We start from the raw sequence: 18,148 nt of genomic DNA on the forward strand, positions 1-18,148 counted from the left end.
CTGCGTTTTGCTAGTTATATATAAACGAGACCTACTTTCTTATTGTATTAGGCACGCAGACACGTGTGTAGCGTGTGTGTTGATAAGTGATAACCACTGCCTACAGACATTAGCGCTATAAGAAAAATGAACCATTTCTTACATCGCCTACCTTGGGAAATAAGATACGTTCCTTGTGCTTGTAGTAACACTGGCACGTTCACCCTTCTACCCGAAACATAATAATACTTATAGTAGAACTTAAAAACGTTAATTAATATATAATTTATAAGATATAAATTGGATTTTACGTTGGTTATCAGTTTAATTTCGGCGAAATGTAATGAATCTATCAAACAGTCACGAACTGACGTTACCAATGCCAGTCCCGATGTCGGGCCAATTGTTTACGAATGAATTATTGAGCCTTGTATATAAAGTTTAGCAATTTACAAATAAAACCGAACATTGTATTAAAATGATTAACAAGTAAGATGTAAGCTATAACAAACACTTGTGAATATTAATGAATGGTTTTTTTATGTTACAGGTAGGCGGACGGGCAAATGAGCCACCTAATGTTGAGTGGTCGCCACCGCCGAAGATGTTATGACCTTTGTGCCTGTAGTTACACTGGCTCACTCAGCCATTAAACCTGAACGCAACAATAATAAGTGTTGCTGCTTAGTGGCAGAATATCTGATGAGTGAGTTACCTACCCAGATGAGCTTGTGCGAAGCCCTACCACTAGTAAACCACGCACTACAACATTTTGGCAACGTGGTATAATACGCTGTTAACATACTCAAGAGATTTTTACTTTTTTAATTTAAAAATTGGGAAGCCAACGTTATATATTAAGAAATACTAGGCTACTACCAATTATATATCAAAAGTTTAAAAATAGATAAATAATCTGTGAACACAAATAAAGTTAAAATTTTAAATTTTTCCAAACTAAAATTAAAAAACATAAATTCAATTAAATATAAGATATATAAGAGGTATTTTTTATTAAAGATTAAATTAATTATTTTTTCTTATTATCGTGTCAACATTTGTTATAAATTAATAAATATTTTCGTAAGTATGAGAAACACTTTACTTCGTAAATTCTCCTTCGTCTGATAAACGTTAATAAGACACGACAAGGGTGCGATCCGTACTGACACGAAGTGGCCACTTTATCGGAGTTCTGTTTATTCAAACAGCTTCTAATTTCATTCCTCGTGAATCTTGAATTAATTCCTATCGTTATTAATTTATCCTAATATAATTTATCCGACCGCTTCGCCTGCATTCTTACTAATATTATGCTTAGTTTAGTTGCTTATTACGTTTTCACGACTTAACTGCTCAACTGACCGTAAAGAAATTTTACGTATATGTTGTCAGGGGTATTGAAAAGAACATAGGGCATCAAACACCTCCCCCACCCCCCAAAAAAATCTTTTAAGTTACATAGTTTTATTTTAAAACATCAGTTGTAACACAAACAAAAACAAAGTTTTACTGGTGGTGGCACATTGGTGATGTAAGCGATGGTTAACATTTCTTATAACGCAAATGTCTCTCGGCGTTGGTGACCACTTACCATCAGGTGGCCCAATTGCTCGTCCACCTACTTATACTATAAAAAAATCGTGAAAATAATAAGGACATATACATGTAACTTCTTAAGATACTAACGGTAAGTCTTTATATCGCTGCGTCTACGAAATATGTAAAAATCCTGGAACTTTTAACAGACTAAAATAAAAATTCGTATAACGACCGTATAATTAAATAAAAAGGACTTGTTTAAAAAAAATTTTGCTTCCAGATCCACCAAAAGTATGAGTATATTTGAAATGAATATGGCGTAAAATAAATAAAAACATAGAGTTTCGTTGAAAAATATATGTATTTTCTTATAATTATAATAATTTATAGTAAGGATACGCGCTACACACACACAAAGGAGTAGAGAGCGGCAACGAGTCGTGGCAGGACGGGGTATGTGAGCGTCATGCCGTTAACCGTCAAAGCATTCGAATCGATCTTATCCCCTATATGCGCCAATAAATGTTTCATATCAAAAAAAACTTACGGACATGATCCTTTAAAGTTCTGCCCAAGAATTCTATTGAGTAAATAAGGTCTAACGATGAGATCGCTCTGTATAGATAAGGCCATCTTTTGTTCAATTTATTAGCTTATTATGCTTGTAATTCTTTTGTCTATTTGTTGAATAAAGTGTATTATTATTAGAAGTTGAGCGAAACAAGATATTCATGACTTCGTTTGAAAGGTCTCATATATTATAAGCTTTTTTGAGAAGGCACAACTTCGGATGTACGTTTATTATGAAAAATATAGCCGTCGTCGTAGCGTCGTTATGTCTCCAGGTTTCAGAAATGTTAGGTCAGGTAGACCCGTTTTGAATGTAAACGATGAATATGTTTTCAAAGTATATACATTTATACGAGTATAGTTCCGGCAGGGTAGGATAAAAATGGGAATAAAACCCACCAGCAAAGACATTCTCAATAAGTTGCTGTAGATTTATTTATTGCAGATAAGTAACATAAAAAACCCAGACTAAATATTAACAAAAAAAGGACTATTCCCAAGAGATTTCAGCTAACCTTTGAGGTAACGAGGGGAGAATAAATCAAATCGGTAGAGAGCAAGTGTATAACTTAAAGCAAAATTTCAATGAGTAAATAAATAATTATAAAGTGTAATCAATCTAAAAGTCTTTTATAAAGTAAAGCTATACGTACAGATACTACATACGAAAAAATATATAAAAGTAACAGCCTGTTAATGTCAATCTGCTGGGCTAAGGCCTCCTCTCCTTTATGAAGGTTTGGAGCTTATTCCACCACGCTGCTCCAATGCGGGTTGATAAAATACACATGTGGCATAATTTCAATGAAATTAGACACATGCAGGTTTCCTCACGATGTTTTCCTTCACCGTTAAGCACGAGATGAATTATAAACATAAATTAAGCACATGAAAATTCAGTGATGCTTGTCCGGGTTTGAACCCACGATCATCGGTAAAGATACACGCGTTCTTACCGCTATGTTATAAGGTATAGCTCCAACCTTCCCTCAAAAAGGGAGTAGAGGCCTTAGCCCAGCAGTGGGACATTCACAGACTATATCGGAATATAATAACATTTTAACATTTTTCGCAAAAACATATTGTAGGATATCTATTACGATATGGTTGACGAAAGACAATTTAAAAACGGAACGATTTTTAGTTTCCCACAAATGTGAAATATTTTCAATATTATTTGCCGTGGAACATTTAAATTCGTGTTGAACTGTCGCAATAGCATATATTTTTGAATATGAAACCGAGTGGTATTGCGGGCTCGTGACAATGATTCTGTTCAATAGAGTGTGGCGACACGCGTTAATGATTTAAGCTGACAAATAATACAAAGGCTTTGTTTAACCGTACTTGTTGATACATATATTAAATGCAATATTGCACTCAATTATTAAAACGAAGTTTTACTGAAAATACGAAATAAAATTTCACACAATGTTTGTCAGAAATAGCGACGTATATACGGCAAAAATATAAAAAAATGTAGTGTAGTATAATTAAATTAACTTTTTGTTTATAATTAAACTAATAATTAATATTAGTGGATTAGATTTCGAGAAAAACATTTATGAACTTAAATTTTTTTTAACATTATTACGGAACATATGGTGGTAGAGCTTTCTGCAAGCTCGTCTGGGTAGGTACCACCCACTCATCAGATGGTGATGTTTAACATTTCTTACAATGCTAATGTCTATGGGCGTTGGTGACCACTTACCATCAGGTGGCCCATATGCTCGTCCGCCTTCCTATTCTATAAAAAATATAGAGTGTTAGCTAATATTCAATAATATTTTAAAACATTTTATAAGTGCAGTGTGGCAACACCATAATATTGTTAATATTGAATTGTTACTTTTATTACTTATGTGTAGGTAGGTACCGAACTGAAGACGGGAAGCGAGTACGCCGTCGCAACCATCTCGGGGTAATACATTACACCGCGCGCGTTACATAATCTTGTTAAACTTTCATTCGCATGTTTCCGTCTTTCATATATCTCAATGCAAGTTTGTTTAAATTATAACGTTTTAAATTATATTTTTATTATTATTTATTAGAAGTAACATGTACGTACATAATTAATCATTAATAATAATAACGTAACGGCCGTATGAGATCAATACAAATTACAAAAGGAAATTTTAAAAAAGAACGGTCATAAATTATGCCTGTGGAGAAAGTATAATTTAATAATATTAAATAATATTTTTTAGTACATAACGTTATTTGGTTATTATATAATTTAATTCTTCATAGTCTTCATCACCAATACATGCAGATTTCCTTGTGAAGGTGACCTGCACCATTGTGTACAATATGAATTATTATCATAAAGCACATGAAAACTCAGAAACCACTGAGTAATCTCAACTTCTTTTTTTTTGTTCAAAACCTGTAACATCTATTTGATCTCACAATAATGTATTTTTAATGATATTTTATTTATTTTATTCACCTTTTGGGGAATAATTCCCCTTTAATAACGTAGGCAAGATTTTCCGACCTTCTGTAGTTGAAAAAAAGCTCAATTTTTTACAAAGGAAAAAAATTACACGTGGTGAATATGTGTGAGCCCTAATTGCGCCTCTAAGCGTTTTACAGCGCTTGAGCGCTTTGGGGGTAGTTTTCTGTAGTCAAAACTACTACGTATCGTTACTTTGAATAACTCTAAAGTGTAAATGAATGATAATTTTTTGTAAGGGAACGTTTTCTATGTTCTTGATGAGTAAAATTTCAAGGTTAAATTTTAGAACGTTTCCAAAAAAGTTTTTAAGTGAAAATCGGGTTTATGAGTTACATGTGATTGATTTATGTTTGTAGTTCAAAGTTATTGTTTTACTTACTATTATTTGTTTTACTTACTTAGTATAAGATACTGATAGTGTGATTGCGAGGCACTTGATAAACTTCTTGATATAAAAACTAAGACAATATTGGCCCGAACCGAGATTTAAAATCCTGCTTCATATTTCTCGCTAGAATCTATATTCCGAACCGGAAGTAGCTTTAAATTTAATTTAATCTTGTAAAGCTCGTTTCAAAGCTCGCAAGAGTCTACTTGAATAAAGTATATTTTTACTTGATTTGATTTTAGTCTTCGTAATCTGCAGCCATATAGTCTAAACCAACGGTTCAGGATTATAAAATGAAATAAAGCTATTTCAAAAAGTCATATATGAATCATTCTCACCATACGATAGTTTGGATATATTCCACGAACATTACTCAAATATATTTGATTAATGGTTTTCACGATTAAACCGAAAATGTAATTTACCGTTTTGGCGGTTTAAAATACTATGCATACATTTAAAATATATTTTTAATTTGTTTTAGTGGAATGTATGTTGCTAACTAGTAATATGTCATATACTTTTTTTTTGACTCCCTAGTTGGTCTAGTGGCTTGATGTTAGGCCGCAGACCCGGAGGCCCTGGGTTCAATACCCAGGTCGGGCCAATAAACAGTTATTGGGGTTTTCTGGCAGAAAATTTTCGATAGTAGCCCGGGGTCTGGAAGTTGGAAGTGTGTACACTCCCGTGCCTCGGAAAGCAAGTAAAGCAGTTGGTCCTGCGCCTGAACTCTTTCCGGTCGTGTCGGATTACCGTTCCATCGGATTATGAGAGCTAGTGAATAGAGAGTGCACTTGTGTTTGCCCATACACTTGTGCACTATAATATCTCCTGCGCAGTTGGCTAATCTTTCTTGAGATTGACCGCCGTGGCCGAAATCGGTCTGGAGGACCTTTACTTTATTTTTTGTAACGAACTTTATGAGAGCTAAAATGGTCTGAGCATATGTATCATATGATTTTTTACTGAAGTTCGTGGGTTGAAATATTTCTGTCATTATTGATTTGACATTCAAAAGGATTGCTTGATTAATCCAAGAATTAGTATGTAAAAACCTCACAATTTTTAAAAGTCACAAAACTAAAGAATTACAATGTAGTTTAATTAATTCCATCCACCCTATAGCACGGTACATATTTCTCGGGACCCAATGAAATTAATATTCAAGGAATTCTTTCTTGCATAAAATTTCCGTTCCTGTACGCATTGTAAATTCCAAAGTTGTAATAGGAATACAAAATTAGCAATACCGTTTGTGTTCAAAGAATTTGAATATACCATTTTCAGGATTAATTTGTACGTTTGGCTTAAATTGCTTTTCGGACAGGCTAATTGTTGCACGATCGCGATCGCGATAGCAATCGTATTGATGACTTGATGCTCGTGACTGTATTACATATTAAACAAACCGTGTATTTTTACATTGTCATTTAATATGTATAATTCTTAGTACAAGCTGGAGACAATTCTACTGATAAATTGACAGTTTATCGGTTATCGTTATCATAGCCGTGTAGGTGTTTTTCTATTCTATTATTGTAAACCAATGATCTATTTTCAGTTCGGTCGTAGTTCGATCGGAATTGAATCGAGAACGTGTCATAACCGTTATAAATTCGTAGGATATACCCACCATTATATATATTATATATATGTATGTACCTGTAGTTACGATTCAGCTGAGGTTTATTTTTGTGAGGAATAGATTCGGGGCCGTTATCAATTATTAGAATTGGGCCCCAGTTCTGCTATAGAACGCATTACCAGTTCACGTAGAACGAGAGGCCGGCAAATGGACCACCTGATGGTAAACGGTTACTATTGCACATAGATGGTAAGAAATATTATCATTCATTACATAGCAAATGCGTGACCAACCTTTTGAACTAAGATTTTATGTCCCTTGTGCCTGTAATTACACTGGCTCACTCACCCTTCAAACCGGAACACAACAATATCAAGTATTGCTGTTTTGCGGTAGAATATCTGATGAGTGGGTGGTATCTACCCAGACGAGCTTGCACAAAGCCGTACCACCAGTAATATAAATTGTAATTTTGAACCAAGATAATCCAAGGCACCCAGGAATATTTCTTACAATGCCAATGTCTACTTACCATCAGGTGGCCCATATGCTCGTCCACCTTCCTACTCTATAAAAAAAAAAATCAATTCATTTCAAATATCACATAGATTCGTTTCGAAAAACGTATTCGAAATTGCTTAATAATTTTATTCAAAAGGTAGGTAAAAGGTTAATAAGCGAAAGTAATGAAAAAATCATCATACTCATGACTCATGACGAAATAACTATCGAAAATAATTACATTAACGATAATTTGCACAGTCATTCAATATTCAGTTCGTGTGAGTTTAAATATCATAATGGACAAAGGCTTCAGCTCATTGCGGTAATTTCAATAGTGTACACTCCATTAGATGGAACAAATAAACCATGGAATTAATTAGATTATCACAAACATTGCCCGAAAATTTCCTAATGTAACTTCCCCGCTGTCCGTGCTTTCGATAATTATACACATTATAATATATTTAAATACGTTGACTATTTTATACACGAAAATGGAATTCGTGCTTGTGACAACAATAGCATAAATTCAAAGCGGGCGAAACTGCTAAGCGCGTTATGTGATAATATTACATATGAAAATCATCTCGGAAACGTGCTGCATCTCTTGATAAAAGTTAAATAGTAATTCAGTTAGGCAAAAGAAGCCCACGGTTGGACTAAGGTTTACTCTTCTGGTTTTGAGAAAATTTTTGGAACTTACTCCAGCACGCTACTCTAATGCGGTTTGTTGGATACACACGTGGCAGATTATTTTCCATTTGCAGGTTTCCTTGTGTTTTTCTTCACCATCGAGCGCGAGATGAATAATAAACACAAGCACAAAATTTAGTGATGCATGCACTGGACTATCACGGCTCAAACATAATACATATCATTATTAAATGATACAATAAAACAGGTAAGCCGTATAAATCAATTTCGCCACCTCTGAAAATTCAAGAGTACAGAAGCAGGAGTTTAATTAACTCTGTAAAGTTTGTCGTGACTTGTTGCAATTATTTCGTATAAATAGCCGAAGTTAAGAAGGTTTCATTGATATAACGAGTTCGATTAACTAGTTAAGGAACTTAGTTAAAACAATTCTCCGATCTTTGCCAATATCATGTGAATACAATGTGAGTTCAATGACTTTTCAATGGCCCGATACAGGTATTATCCCAAGACTTCGGAATATGTATTTCTAAAAGCTTATTTATATAAACGACGTGGTAATTTCATACATTTATATATGCAAACAGGACGACATTCTTTATGTAAATTGTTGGTAAGGCATTGTGCAAGCCCGTCTAGGTAGGTACCATCCAATTATCACATATTGTACCAGACAGAAATATTTAGTATTGTTGTGTCCCGGTTTGAATGGTAAGTGTACCAGTGTAACTGGTGTAAGGTAGGTTATTTGCCACATCGTTTGTTAACCTGTTTCGAAAAAAAAAACATAATGAGATTTAAAGTTTAATTTTATTAAAACTTTTTTTATTAACGTCGTAAGTGATTAAGACTTCCAGAGAGTTGATATATCCTTTACCTTATTAAGTCATTTCGAACTTTGTTAATGTAATTAGATGATTACCGATAAAGGAAAATGTCAAATTTATTTTAGAAGTTTTGAAAAATATGAACCCTAATGTACTGTTGTATGAATTTCGGTAAGTTTTACATTTGGGAGTATTTCCAAAAATAAACACAAACTTTTCAACCACAAAATTACACACCATTTTTTTTATCCTGTCAGGGATTACGTGCATTAATTACTTTGTACATCTTTGTATTCAATGTTCAATATGCTTCCTATGTGGAAATAAAAAAAAACAAGCTTTATTTGATTCTACACGTGGTTAGAACGAGTGTAGCTTAACCGATGATCGCGGGTTCAAATGTGCTTAATTTGTATTTTTAATTTATCTCGTGTTCGGCGATGAAGGTAAATTAATAGAGATGTAGTATTAACTTGCAATATAAATATTCGCTATAGGTTAGTATGTATTAGTATTGGCGTATTTCGCAAATGTTAAAATTGCATTACTACCATATACTTTGGAACATATATAATTTTATTCATGATATCCATCACCACTAATAATGATAATTATTACTTGGCACTAACAAATATGGTGTTTAGTGCAACAGGTAGTAATGCTTAAATTTGAACATTATAATAAGCTTCTTGATTATATTTAATTATTTTCATTAAAGCTTTGAATATATACAAATAAAAATTAAAAATAGCTACCGTGCAAATCGTGCCGCATGGAATGGTGGCAAGAATGCTAGTAGCATTTCCCCTTTAAATCGCAATTCCGATTATTTGGGAAAAAAAATGAACTGGGCTGGTTCATTTTTCGCCATTTTTCTTGTATTATTCCCTCCCCGTCTTATTACCTCCCAAAAGTAGAGGGAATAAGACGGGGATAACGGGATACGGACTTCTTTATTAATTATCAAAAGTTTCAGGAAATAAAATAAACATTCACAAATAAAAAATTAACCGTTATTCCTTATAACAACGTTATAATTTCAAATATATGTATTCTTGATAACACCAAATTTTAAGATTAGTTCCAAAAGCGGCTTACTAAGCTTTTTCATGAGAAATTTTGTAAATTTATCGTATCACTCGACGTTACCTTTTGGAATCAAGGTTGTCCTTTTAGATCTCATCTGTTCAACGCTTGCTTCAATTCATTTTATTTTTCTATTATTTTGATACAATATATTAAATTATTATATCTTATATAAACTTATTTTTCTAATTCATCTCACTAAAATGGCCACAATAGTGATGGATGGGTACGTTTCTAAGAAATAAAGAGATACATCGTGAAATGGTTTTTTATGTGAAATAACTATTAGTTTTCTTTGGGGTACGGTTGAGTCGTATGCTGTGACGGCAAACGGCATGACTTTCCCTTATGGTGTCACGCACAAGAACTAGAGAGCGCACGCGGGGTGGGGGCTTGTGTGACCAAACAGTGTGAGCGCCATGCACTTGCATGTTATTTCGTTTATTTCATTGTTATATATCATTATAATAACATGAAAATATAAATTTTATATATAAATTTTATATTTACGAGGAAACTGTGGTTTTATTTTATTTACTTATTTATTGATCTTCTTTAAGTATAAATTATGTCAATAACAATCAATTTCGATATTTTATCCGCAGCATTATTTGTTAATTTACGTATTTCATTATAAATAAACAAAATAATAGTAAATTAATTTTTGCATATTAATAATTTGAATAAATAAATTAAGTTTTTCGCGTTAACAAATACACCAAAATATCACCAGTAAAGTAAAACTGCAGCTTGTGTATGTACGACTGCATAAAGGCTTCTTCCCTTCCTCCTTCTTAAAAAATGTTTGTAGATTTTATTCCACCAGGCTGCTCCAGAGTTAGCAAATACTCCGGTAATAAAATATTATCAGATAGATTTCTGGTATCCTCACGATGCTAATATTCACTGCTGAGAAGTAAAAATAACAGCCCGTACGTGTCCCACGGTTATGCTGTCTTTTTCCCCGATGCTCTAAATGCAGGATTTTTTTTATAGTATAGATAGGCGGACGAGCATATGGGCCCCGTGATGGTAAGTGGTCATCAACGCCCATAGACATAGGCATTGTAAGAAATGTTAACCATCACATTCATCGCCAATGCGCCACCCACCTTGGGAACTAAGATGTTATGTTCCTTGTGCCTGTAATTACACTGGCTCACTTACCCTTCAAACCGAAACACAACAACATCAAGTACTGCTATTTTGCGGTAGAATATCTGATGAGTGGGTGGTACCTACCCAGACTAGCTTGCACAAAGTTCTACCACCAGTGCAGTTGCTATACATGTGGCAGATTTCACATATTACACATACAAATTTCCTTACAATGAGATCCCACACCGCCGAGCACGAGATGAATTTTAAACACAAATTAAGTACATGAAAATTCATTGCAGTTTGCCTGGGTTGGAAGCCACAATCATCGGTTAAGATTTACGTTTTCTAACCACTGGGTCATCTCGACTTCACTACACAAATTTCTTCCTACTTTATAAGACTCTCTGTGTCAAATTATTTGCGTTATATTTCCAGTGTTATTATTATAAGAACTATAAATCATATGGCTTTTAGCGATGTCTCCCTTTTTAATATCAAAACCAACCAAATCATTTACGAATACACAACATCTGCGATACCACGTAAAAGCAATATCCTCACAAATGCTTCAAGCTGTAAATAAGTAAAAGTCCTACGACTGGCCTCCTTTCTCTGATAGAAAAATCAACTTAATCCATCACGTTACTTCAGCGGGTTTCGTATATACGTATATATTATTCCGACACTTGCAGGTTTCTTCATGTTTTCAATCACCGAGCACGACATGAATTGCTAATATTTTATATCATGTAAATAAATGCTGTTTTTTTATTCGAAGCTAAGGTCCAAAGCTTTTTATAACTATTTTATCTTATAATAAATCAAATTTGAGTATTAAATTTAATATAACAATATTAACTAGTAAATAAATTGAATAGTAAATATTACCATATTTATTTGCATCACTTTATATAATCAAGGATAGGTGATCAGTACTTCAGATTAAAAGTAATAATAAGAAATATAAGAGTACTATATAGAAAAATAAAAAGAGCGATAAATATACATTTTATCTTTTATTATTACAGCAGGTTTTTTTTAAGAAGAAAATATCAAACTCATAGTTTTTTTATATAAAATAGGTAGATGGACGAGCAGATAGGCCTCCTGATGGTAAGTGATGACCACAGCATTCACCGTTCAGTAGAATATCTGATGAGTGGGTTTTACTACCCATACGGGCTTGCACAAAGCCCTACTACCGAGTAGATAGTTCTATATATTGACATTGGCATTGTAAGAAATGTTAACCATCGCTTACATCGACAATGTGCCACCAACTTTAGGAACTAAGATATCCCTTGTGCCTGTAATTACAGTGGCTCACTCAGCCTGCAAACGGGAACACAACAATACCAAGTACTGCTATATTGTGGTAGAATATCTGATGAGTGGGTGGTAGCTACCCAGACGAGCTTGCATAAATCTCTATCACCAGTATTTATAACCCATATCGTGCTCAGCGGTGAAGGAAAACATCTATCAACTGCATGTGTTGGTTGATACGCTTCTCCTCAAAAAAGAGATGAGAATACCAGCAGTGGCATATTGACAGTCTGTTACTTTACTCAAAATGTTATTTTATGTTTCAAATACACAAGTAGCTTGCGATGTATCAGAATAAATATGAGCGTACAAAGGTGTTGACACAAGGTGAAGGTTTATTTTGCGATAATGTATAATATCCCAAGCAGAAAATCGAGCTTTGAGAATATCTGCGCCTTTGGTCGGGGTATTTCGTATACTTTCAACTTCAAAAGGTAACAGTTATGTTTTCCCGTAAAGCCGGTTTTAGACTTTGTGAAAACATTTGTGAGAGTACAGAAACATGTGAAACAAAACGTCTTCCGTTTGTTTTTTTTTTCTAATGTGTTATATTTGGTGAGCTATTCTGTAAAAACAAACTCGAAACTCAGCGCAGTAAACGCTCGTTAAATGTCAGAAAGTGATATGTGATATTGACCATAATAATTATAACATTTCAAAATACACGTTTGTCAATATTTCACGGGTGAGTAATGAAGTGAGTGTTTACAGAATCCCACTACTGTTCCTAGTAGCCAATCGGGTTAGCATATGGCCTTGCAGAAAAACCCGTCAGCAGTTTTATTGGTCGATATCTAGATAATGTTAAAATTGTCAACAAAAATGGAAACAAATCAAGTTAGTATAAATTTTAATCTCTACAATTTTCAACATCGACGTCATATAAAGTCATATAAATGACATATAAAGACGCACAGTAAATAAAAAAATAGCAATTATATTTAATGTTATATGTAAATTCAACGGTTACAAAGTAGCTAGTATTTTTATATAGTGAAAAGTAGCAAATGTGCTGAATATACGTGACGAGTCCGACCGGCGTGACTAAAGCTCAGTACATTCAGCGCTAGCGTGACATCGACGTCGAGTGAATTATTTGTGGAGCTAAAACATTTTACCAATGACACTCTTGGCGCAAATTACAATTTCGAGTGATGATGTTAACAGAATTCGAATGTTGATTTCGGGTGTAGTTGTTGTATGTATTCGTTGTTATCCAATCAATCAATTGATCGAAATATTTTTATTGAAATTGACATTCACGAGTACTTTTGAATAGTCAAGCTTTCCTATCTGTGTGTAAATATTGACTTATAATTTTTACCAAAATTTATTTGTTTATTGTGAAAACCATGATGGATTAAAAGTAGATAAAGTAATAGCCTATGTACTACTGTTTAGCTGAGGCCTCGTCTCCTTTTGATGAGAGGATGTTAAATTTATAATACTTACAACTCTAATTACAAGGAATACATGTTAACTCTTTCCAACTTATAACGAATATATATATTTGTCTTCCTCCCTTACTACGTGTGACGGCGGCAGCGGAATAAAATATATATGAACTGAATTTTTAAATTTGCTGATAGCGCCCTAACATTTAGAAATTTAAAAGTTAATGGTTGAGTAATTATGAAAGACTAATAACCTAATTCCAGGCTAAGCTTAGTATATAACTTATCTATTATAATTATTACTCTCATTACAATGTACAAACACAACTCGTGCAATAGTGACCGGCATTAGCAAAACAAAATTTTATTGTTAGCGGTCGGTGAAATCCCACCCAAGGTTTATACCGAGGGAGATTTCGCCATCTGATGATCTCTTGGTGTCTTATGCGGGTTGGTGGATACACTTCTGGCAGATTTTCATCTAACATGTGCAGGTTTCCTTACGATGTTTTCCTTCACTGCCGATCTCATACTTAGTGACACACCACCAATGCACACAGCGGTGAATCAACCACCTAACCTTTGCCTCAAACGAAGAAGAGGCCTTTACCCAGCGTTGGGATATTAGCAGGCTGTTTCTTTTCCCTTCCTTTATATCCGTTTATGTCTATGACCCATGTCACTAGAACATGTTACGTAAAATCTGAAGAAGGACAAATTTAAATTTCTCGCTTTAATAGTTAAACTTTAATTATTGAAGTGAGCAATTTTACGCCAACACATACATTAATCAACGTGAGCCATAAATTATCTTGTCAACTAACGTCTCACTTTGGCAGACACATATACTGTGGGCGCGTCATGAGATAACTTTATATGCCATCTATTGTTCAATTACGATAACTTTATACTGCTTATCGTCCTACTCTTGATTTAATAACCTAACTCATATAAAAGCGAAAGTGAGTTTGTTCATTTGTTTGTTACGCTCAACTATTCAATCGGTCAACATGAAGTTTTGGATACACGTCGACAAGGGCACAGAAGAAGACATACGGTAACTAGCACTCTCTCACGTGGTAAATACCCCGGGTGATAGTAAACTGTATATATGTATATTATACTAATTATATATTTAATAAATAGGTGATTAATTGTATATACAAGTGCGTGAAATTACAAACTATAGAAAAAGCATTATATTCAAGACACTGGCACTATTCTCTCTCTGAACCGCTAGACCCAGTTTTTGGGATACTTCACTGGCTTACTCACTCAGCCATTATCCAGCTAGATGGTATCCACTGTCTTTTCGTTGATTTACATATTTGCAAGATTTCGTTATTATACAATTCAATTGTGATATGTGTATTTGTGTACAGTAGCAGCATGTGAATGTCCCACTGCTGGACTATGCCCTCTTCTCCCGTTTTTTGAGGAGAAGGTATGGAGCTTATTTCACCACGCTGCTCCAATGCGGGTTGGTGAAAAACACATGTGGCAGAAATTTCAGTGAAATTAGACACATGCAGGTTTCCTCGCGATGTTTTCCTTTACCGTATTGCACGAGATGAATTAGAACCACAAATTGGGCACATGAAAATGCAGTGGTGCTTGCCGCGGTTTAAACCCACGATCATCGGTTAAGATTCACGTGATTCTTACCACTGGGCCATCGCGCTTTTTTGTGTATTTGTATAGTAAAACTTATTCGTTATTCTACCATTGACCAAATCACTATTCGTCGCTGTATTTTTTACTTTTGGGAAAAAGTGATATTTATTTTACACCAAACGCAGATGCAACCAAAAATCTATGTTTTTGTCTGTATAAATTAATACTCGTATGTTATTGCAGGGAATTTCAAATTGGTTTTATTGTTTGTATTTGTCGGATAAAATTCCGCAAGATGTTTTTTACTATCCAATGGAACAGCGTGGTGAAATAAGCTTTAAACCTGCTCCTTCAGAGGACAAGCCTTTCTAGCAATGTGATTTTCTTCTCATGCAAGCACAACCGTTGCATTTATATTTGCCGGCTATAGACTCCTTAATTTGTACATCCATTTATTTCATAACATGACTTAAAAGCAGAGATGGCCCAGTGGTAAAAACGCGTGAATCTCTAGGAGAAGGTATTTCTTCTCAAAAAGGGAGAGGAGGCCTTAGTCCAGCAGTAGGGCATTCAGAGGTTGTTACTATACTTAAAAGGATTTTTCTGTTTTCCTTAAGATATTTAATACATTTTACTGCTAACAGTACAAAATGGCAGATACATCTGACGTTTCCCCTCTCTAATGCACCTGTCACATTTTGTAAAATTAAATTTATATTCCTTCTCATATATCATATTTCGCTCTCGTTAATGCAAAGAGAAATGCAGCCGACATTTCTTTTCTTTCTAATTTATGTTTTTATATTCGTATTAAAGAGATCTAGACCGAAAATTAAGAGATGTTTGAAACGAAAGAAACTCGCAATTAGTGATAATTTTGCAGTAAATGTTTTTCAAATAGTTGATGTCGATGTGAGTTTACTAGTATTATTTTTGACTCCAATTATTAAGACCAAAATTAGTTCGAAACATTTATCACGCCAGCGCTCAATAAATATATAATATAAATTATAATATGTATTATAATTAAATTCCTCTCACATTTGTTCACCCTCTTATATATAAACAGGCTTATTATAATTAATACACACGATAAACCAACGTCACCCTCTAACACAATACTATAGCAAATACTAGTTGTATATTTCCACGAGAAAGTACACGTCGTGTAATTTTAACAAGACTAATAAATTTCCAACACGTCCCTTGATGTGGGCGCGATTCTGTATGCCTATTTTCTTAAACTTCGATCGATCTCTCTCTTCTAACTTATGTGTTGTGTAATATGAAAGAGTGAAATAGATATAAAAGTAGTTTTACTAAATTATATAATTGGTCGAAAGCTTTGGTATTGTGTACTAATTTGGCGTACTTTGTTATTCAAATCAGGCGGCCTAAGGTTTGCGAAAATATGGACTGTGAAACTAATAGTAATACTTTGATTTTGTTATACAATTTTACATTATTAATAGCTTTTATTGTGCTTAGAAAAACAATTACATTTGTTAAATTAATGCGTTCATCCTAAATCTTAAATCATCATGAAGTTTACTAAACACCGTCTTAATAATGACAGATTTTCTGAATTTTAACTCGACTTATAATATTCTCTTTCAAGTATGGAGTAGACGATTTTAGGGAAAAGTATTAAACGATTTTATGGGACCTTCATTCATTAAACACCATTCAAAAGGGTTTTTAAGCCTTAAATATCATAGAAGAAGCGAATTTGAAATACACGTGCACCACCCAGTGATATATTTATCTCATCAGGCGCAATTAAGCCCTAAATTAGAAATTTAAATCATCTTGTAGTAATTTAGTTACAAGTATATTCAAATATCATATGAAAATAGTTGAGTTTTTATTTTTAGTATCAAAATAACTTACCTGATGGAATAGGCGAAGGCCATGACAGCGTCAGACACGAACTGCAATTGTCGTTCAAATTCAGTGTTGTTGTCCGTAAGACGTTCCAGCCCGGAGCAGGAGCGTGCATACTGGCCATTGTACGGCGTCTTGGGACTGCCTGGATAGCGGCATTGGAAGTGGTCTTCCCAGAATTCTGGCGAGAAATTACAGGAAGTTGATATCGTTGATCTGATGTTTATGTAATTATGAACTTCTTAATAAAGGTATATTGTAACTGTTGTTAGGATTTGACTTGTCAAGTGCCTTTTCATAATGTTAATTTGTTAAGAAATAACTATATGTACTTATTAGTTTGAATTTTGGATTTAAATAAATATTAGATGTCCGTCATAACTATTGTACTAAAGTCATCGTCATCGATACCGTAATCGTGATCGTCAATGTCAATGTCATCGACATCAACATCTTAATAGTCAATGTCAATGTCATTAATAGTCAATGTTATCGACATCGTTATAGTCAAATTCATAATCATAGTCCTCGTCATTGTTATCTTAATCGTAATAATCAATATCATTGTCATCAATATCGTAATAGTCGCTGATTTCATGCGTAATCGATTAAATAAGAATAGGATTTAAAAATCACATACCAACAAACCATGGATTTCTCTTGTTATTCTTCACATTAAGTCCCAGAAAATATTCTTTAAATCCCTTCACATCATTGGCTTGTGGCTGGACACTGATTGTGCCTTCCACAGCTCGTTCGTTACCATCAGAGACCAGAGCCCTAGCGCTCCAACCATCTGATCCGACCCAACTGAAGGCACCTGTGGCATTCACGCGTTCCACAGCTCGCATGACACCAGCCACTTCTTGATCTGAACCAAAGATGATTGCTCCTGGAACAACAACTTGAATATTAATAGATGCCGAATATTATACCAAATATTGTGGTTAACTAGGACTGTTACTGAAATGGGAAATATGTATCTTTAAGTACATATTAAGAGCCAAGATGGCCGATGAAAGCCAAGATAGCCCAGTGGATGAAACAAACATATTTTAACCAAAGATCTGGATTGTATGTTTAATATCCATGCAACCTTGATGAATCGAGTTGTCATGTTTTTCATTTTATTATAATTCATCTCTGATTCACTACTAAAGAACTATATTGCGAGAAAAAAATGTTCATTTGAAATATAATAGTATAAAATTTGAAGTACGTGACTTTCGG

The 18,148-nt window shown here is 34.0% G+C and overlaps 1 protein-coding gene across 1 annotated transcript in view; it reads right to left on the bottom strand.

Moving 5' to 3' along the window:
* Positions 1-18,148, bottom strand: part of LOC126773955 (metabotropic glutamate receptor 2-like) — an 82,616-nt gene that overhangs the window by 42,134 nt on the left and 22,334 nt on the right. Inside the window, exons 6-7 of the mRNA XM_050495216.1 lie at positions 17,559-17,810; positions 16,925-17,099 (exon numbers count right to left, since the gene is read on the bottom strand). Of these exons, the coding sequence (XP_050351173.1) occupies positions 16,925-17,099; positions 17,559-17,810 (427 nt within the window). The remainder of the gene's footprint in view (positions 1-16,924; positions 17,100-17,558; positions 17,811-18,148) is intronic.

This window comes from Nymphalis io, chromosome 15 (assembly GCF_905147045.1).
Source record: "Nymphalis io chromosome 15, ilAglIoxx1.1, whole genome shotgun sequence".
Taxonomy (NCBI): Eukaryota; Metazoa; Arthropoda; class Insecta; order Lepidoptera; family Nymphalidae; genus Nymphalis; species Nymphalis io.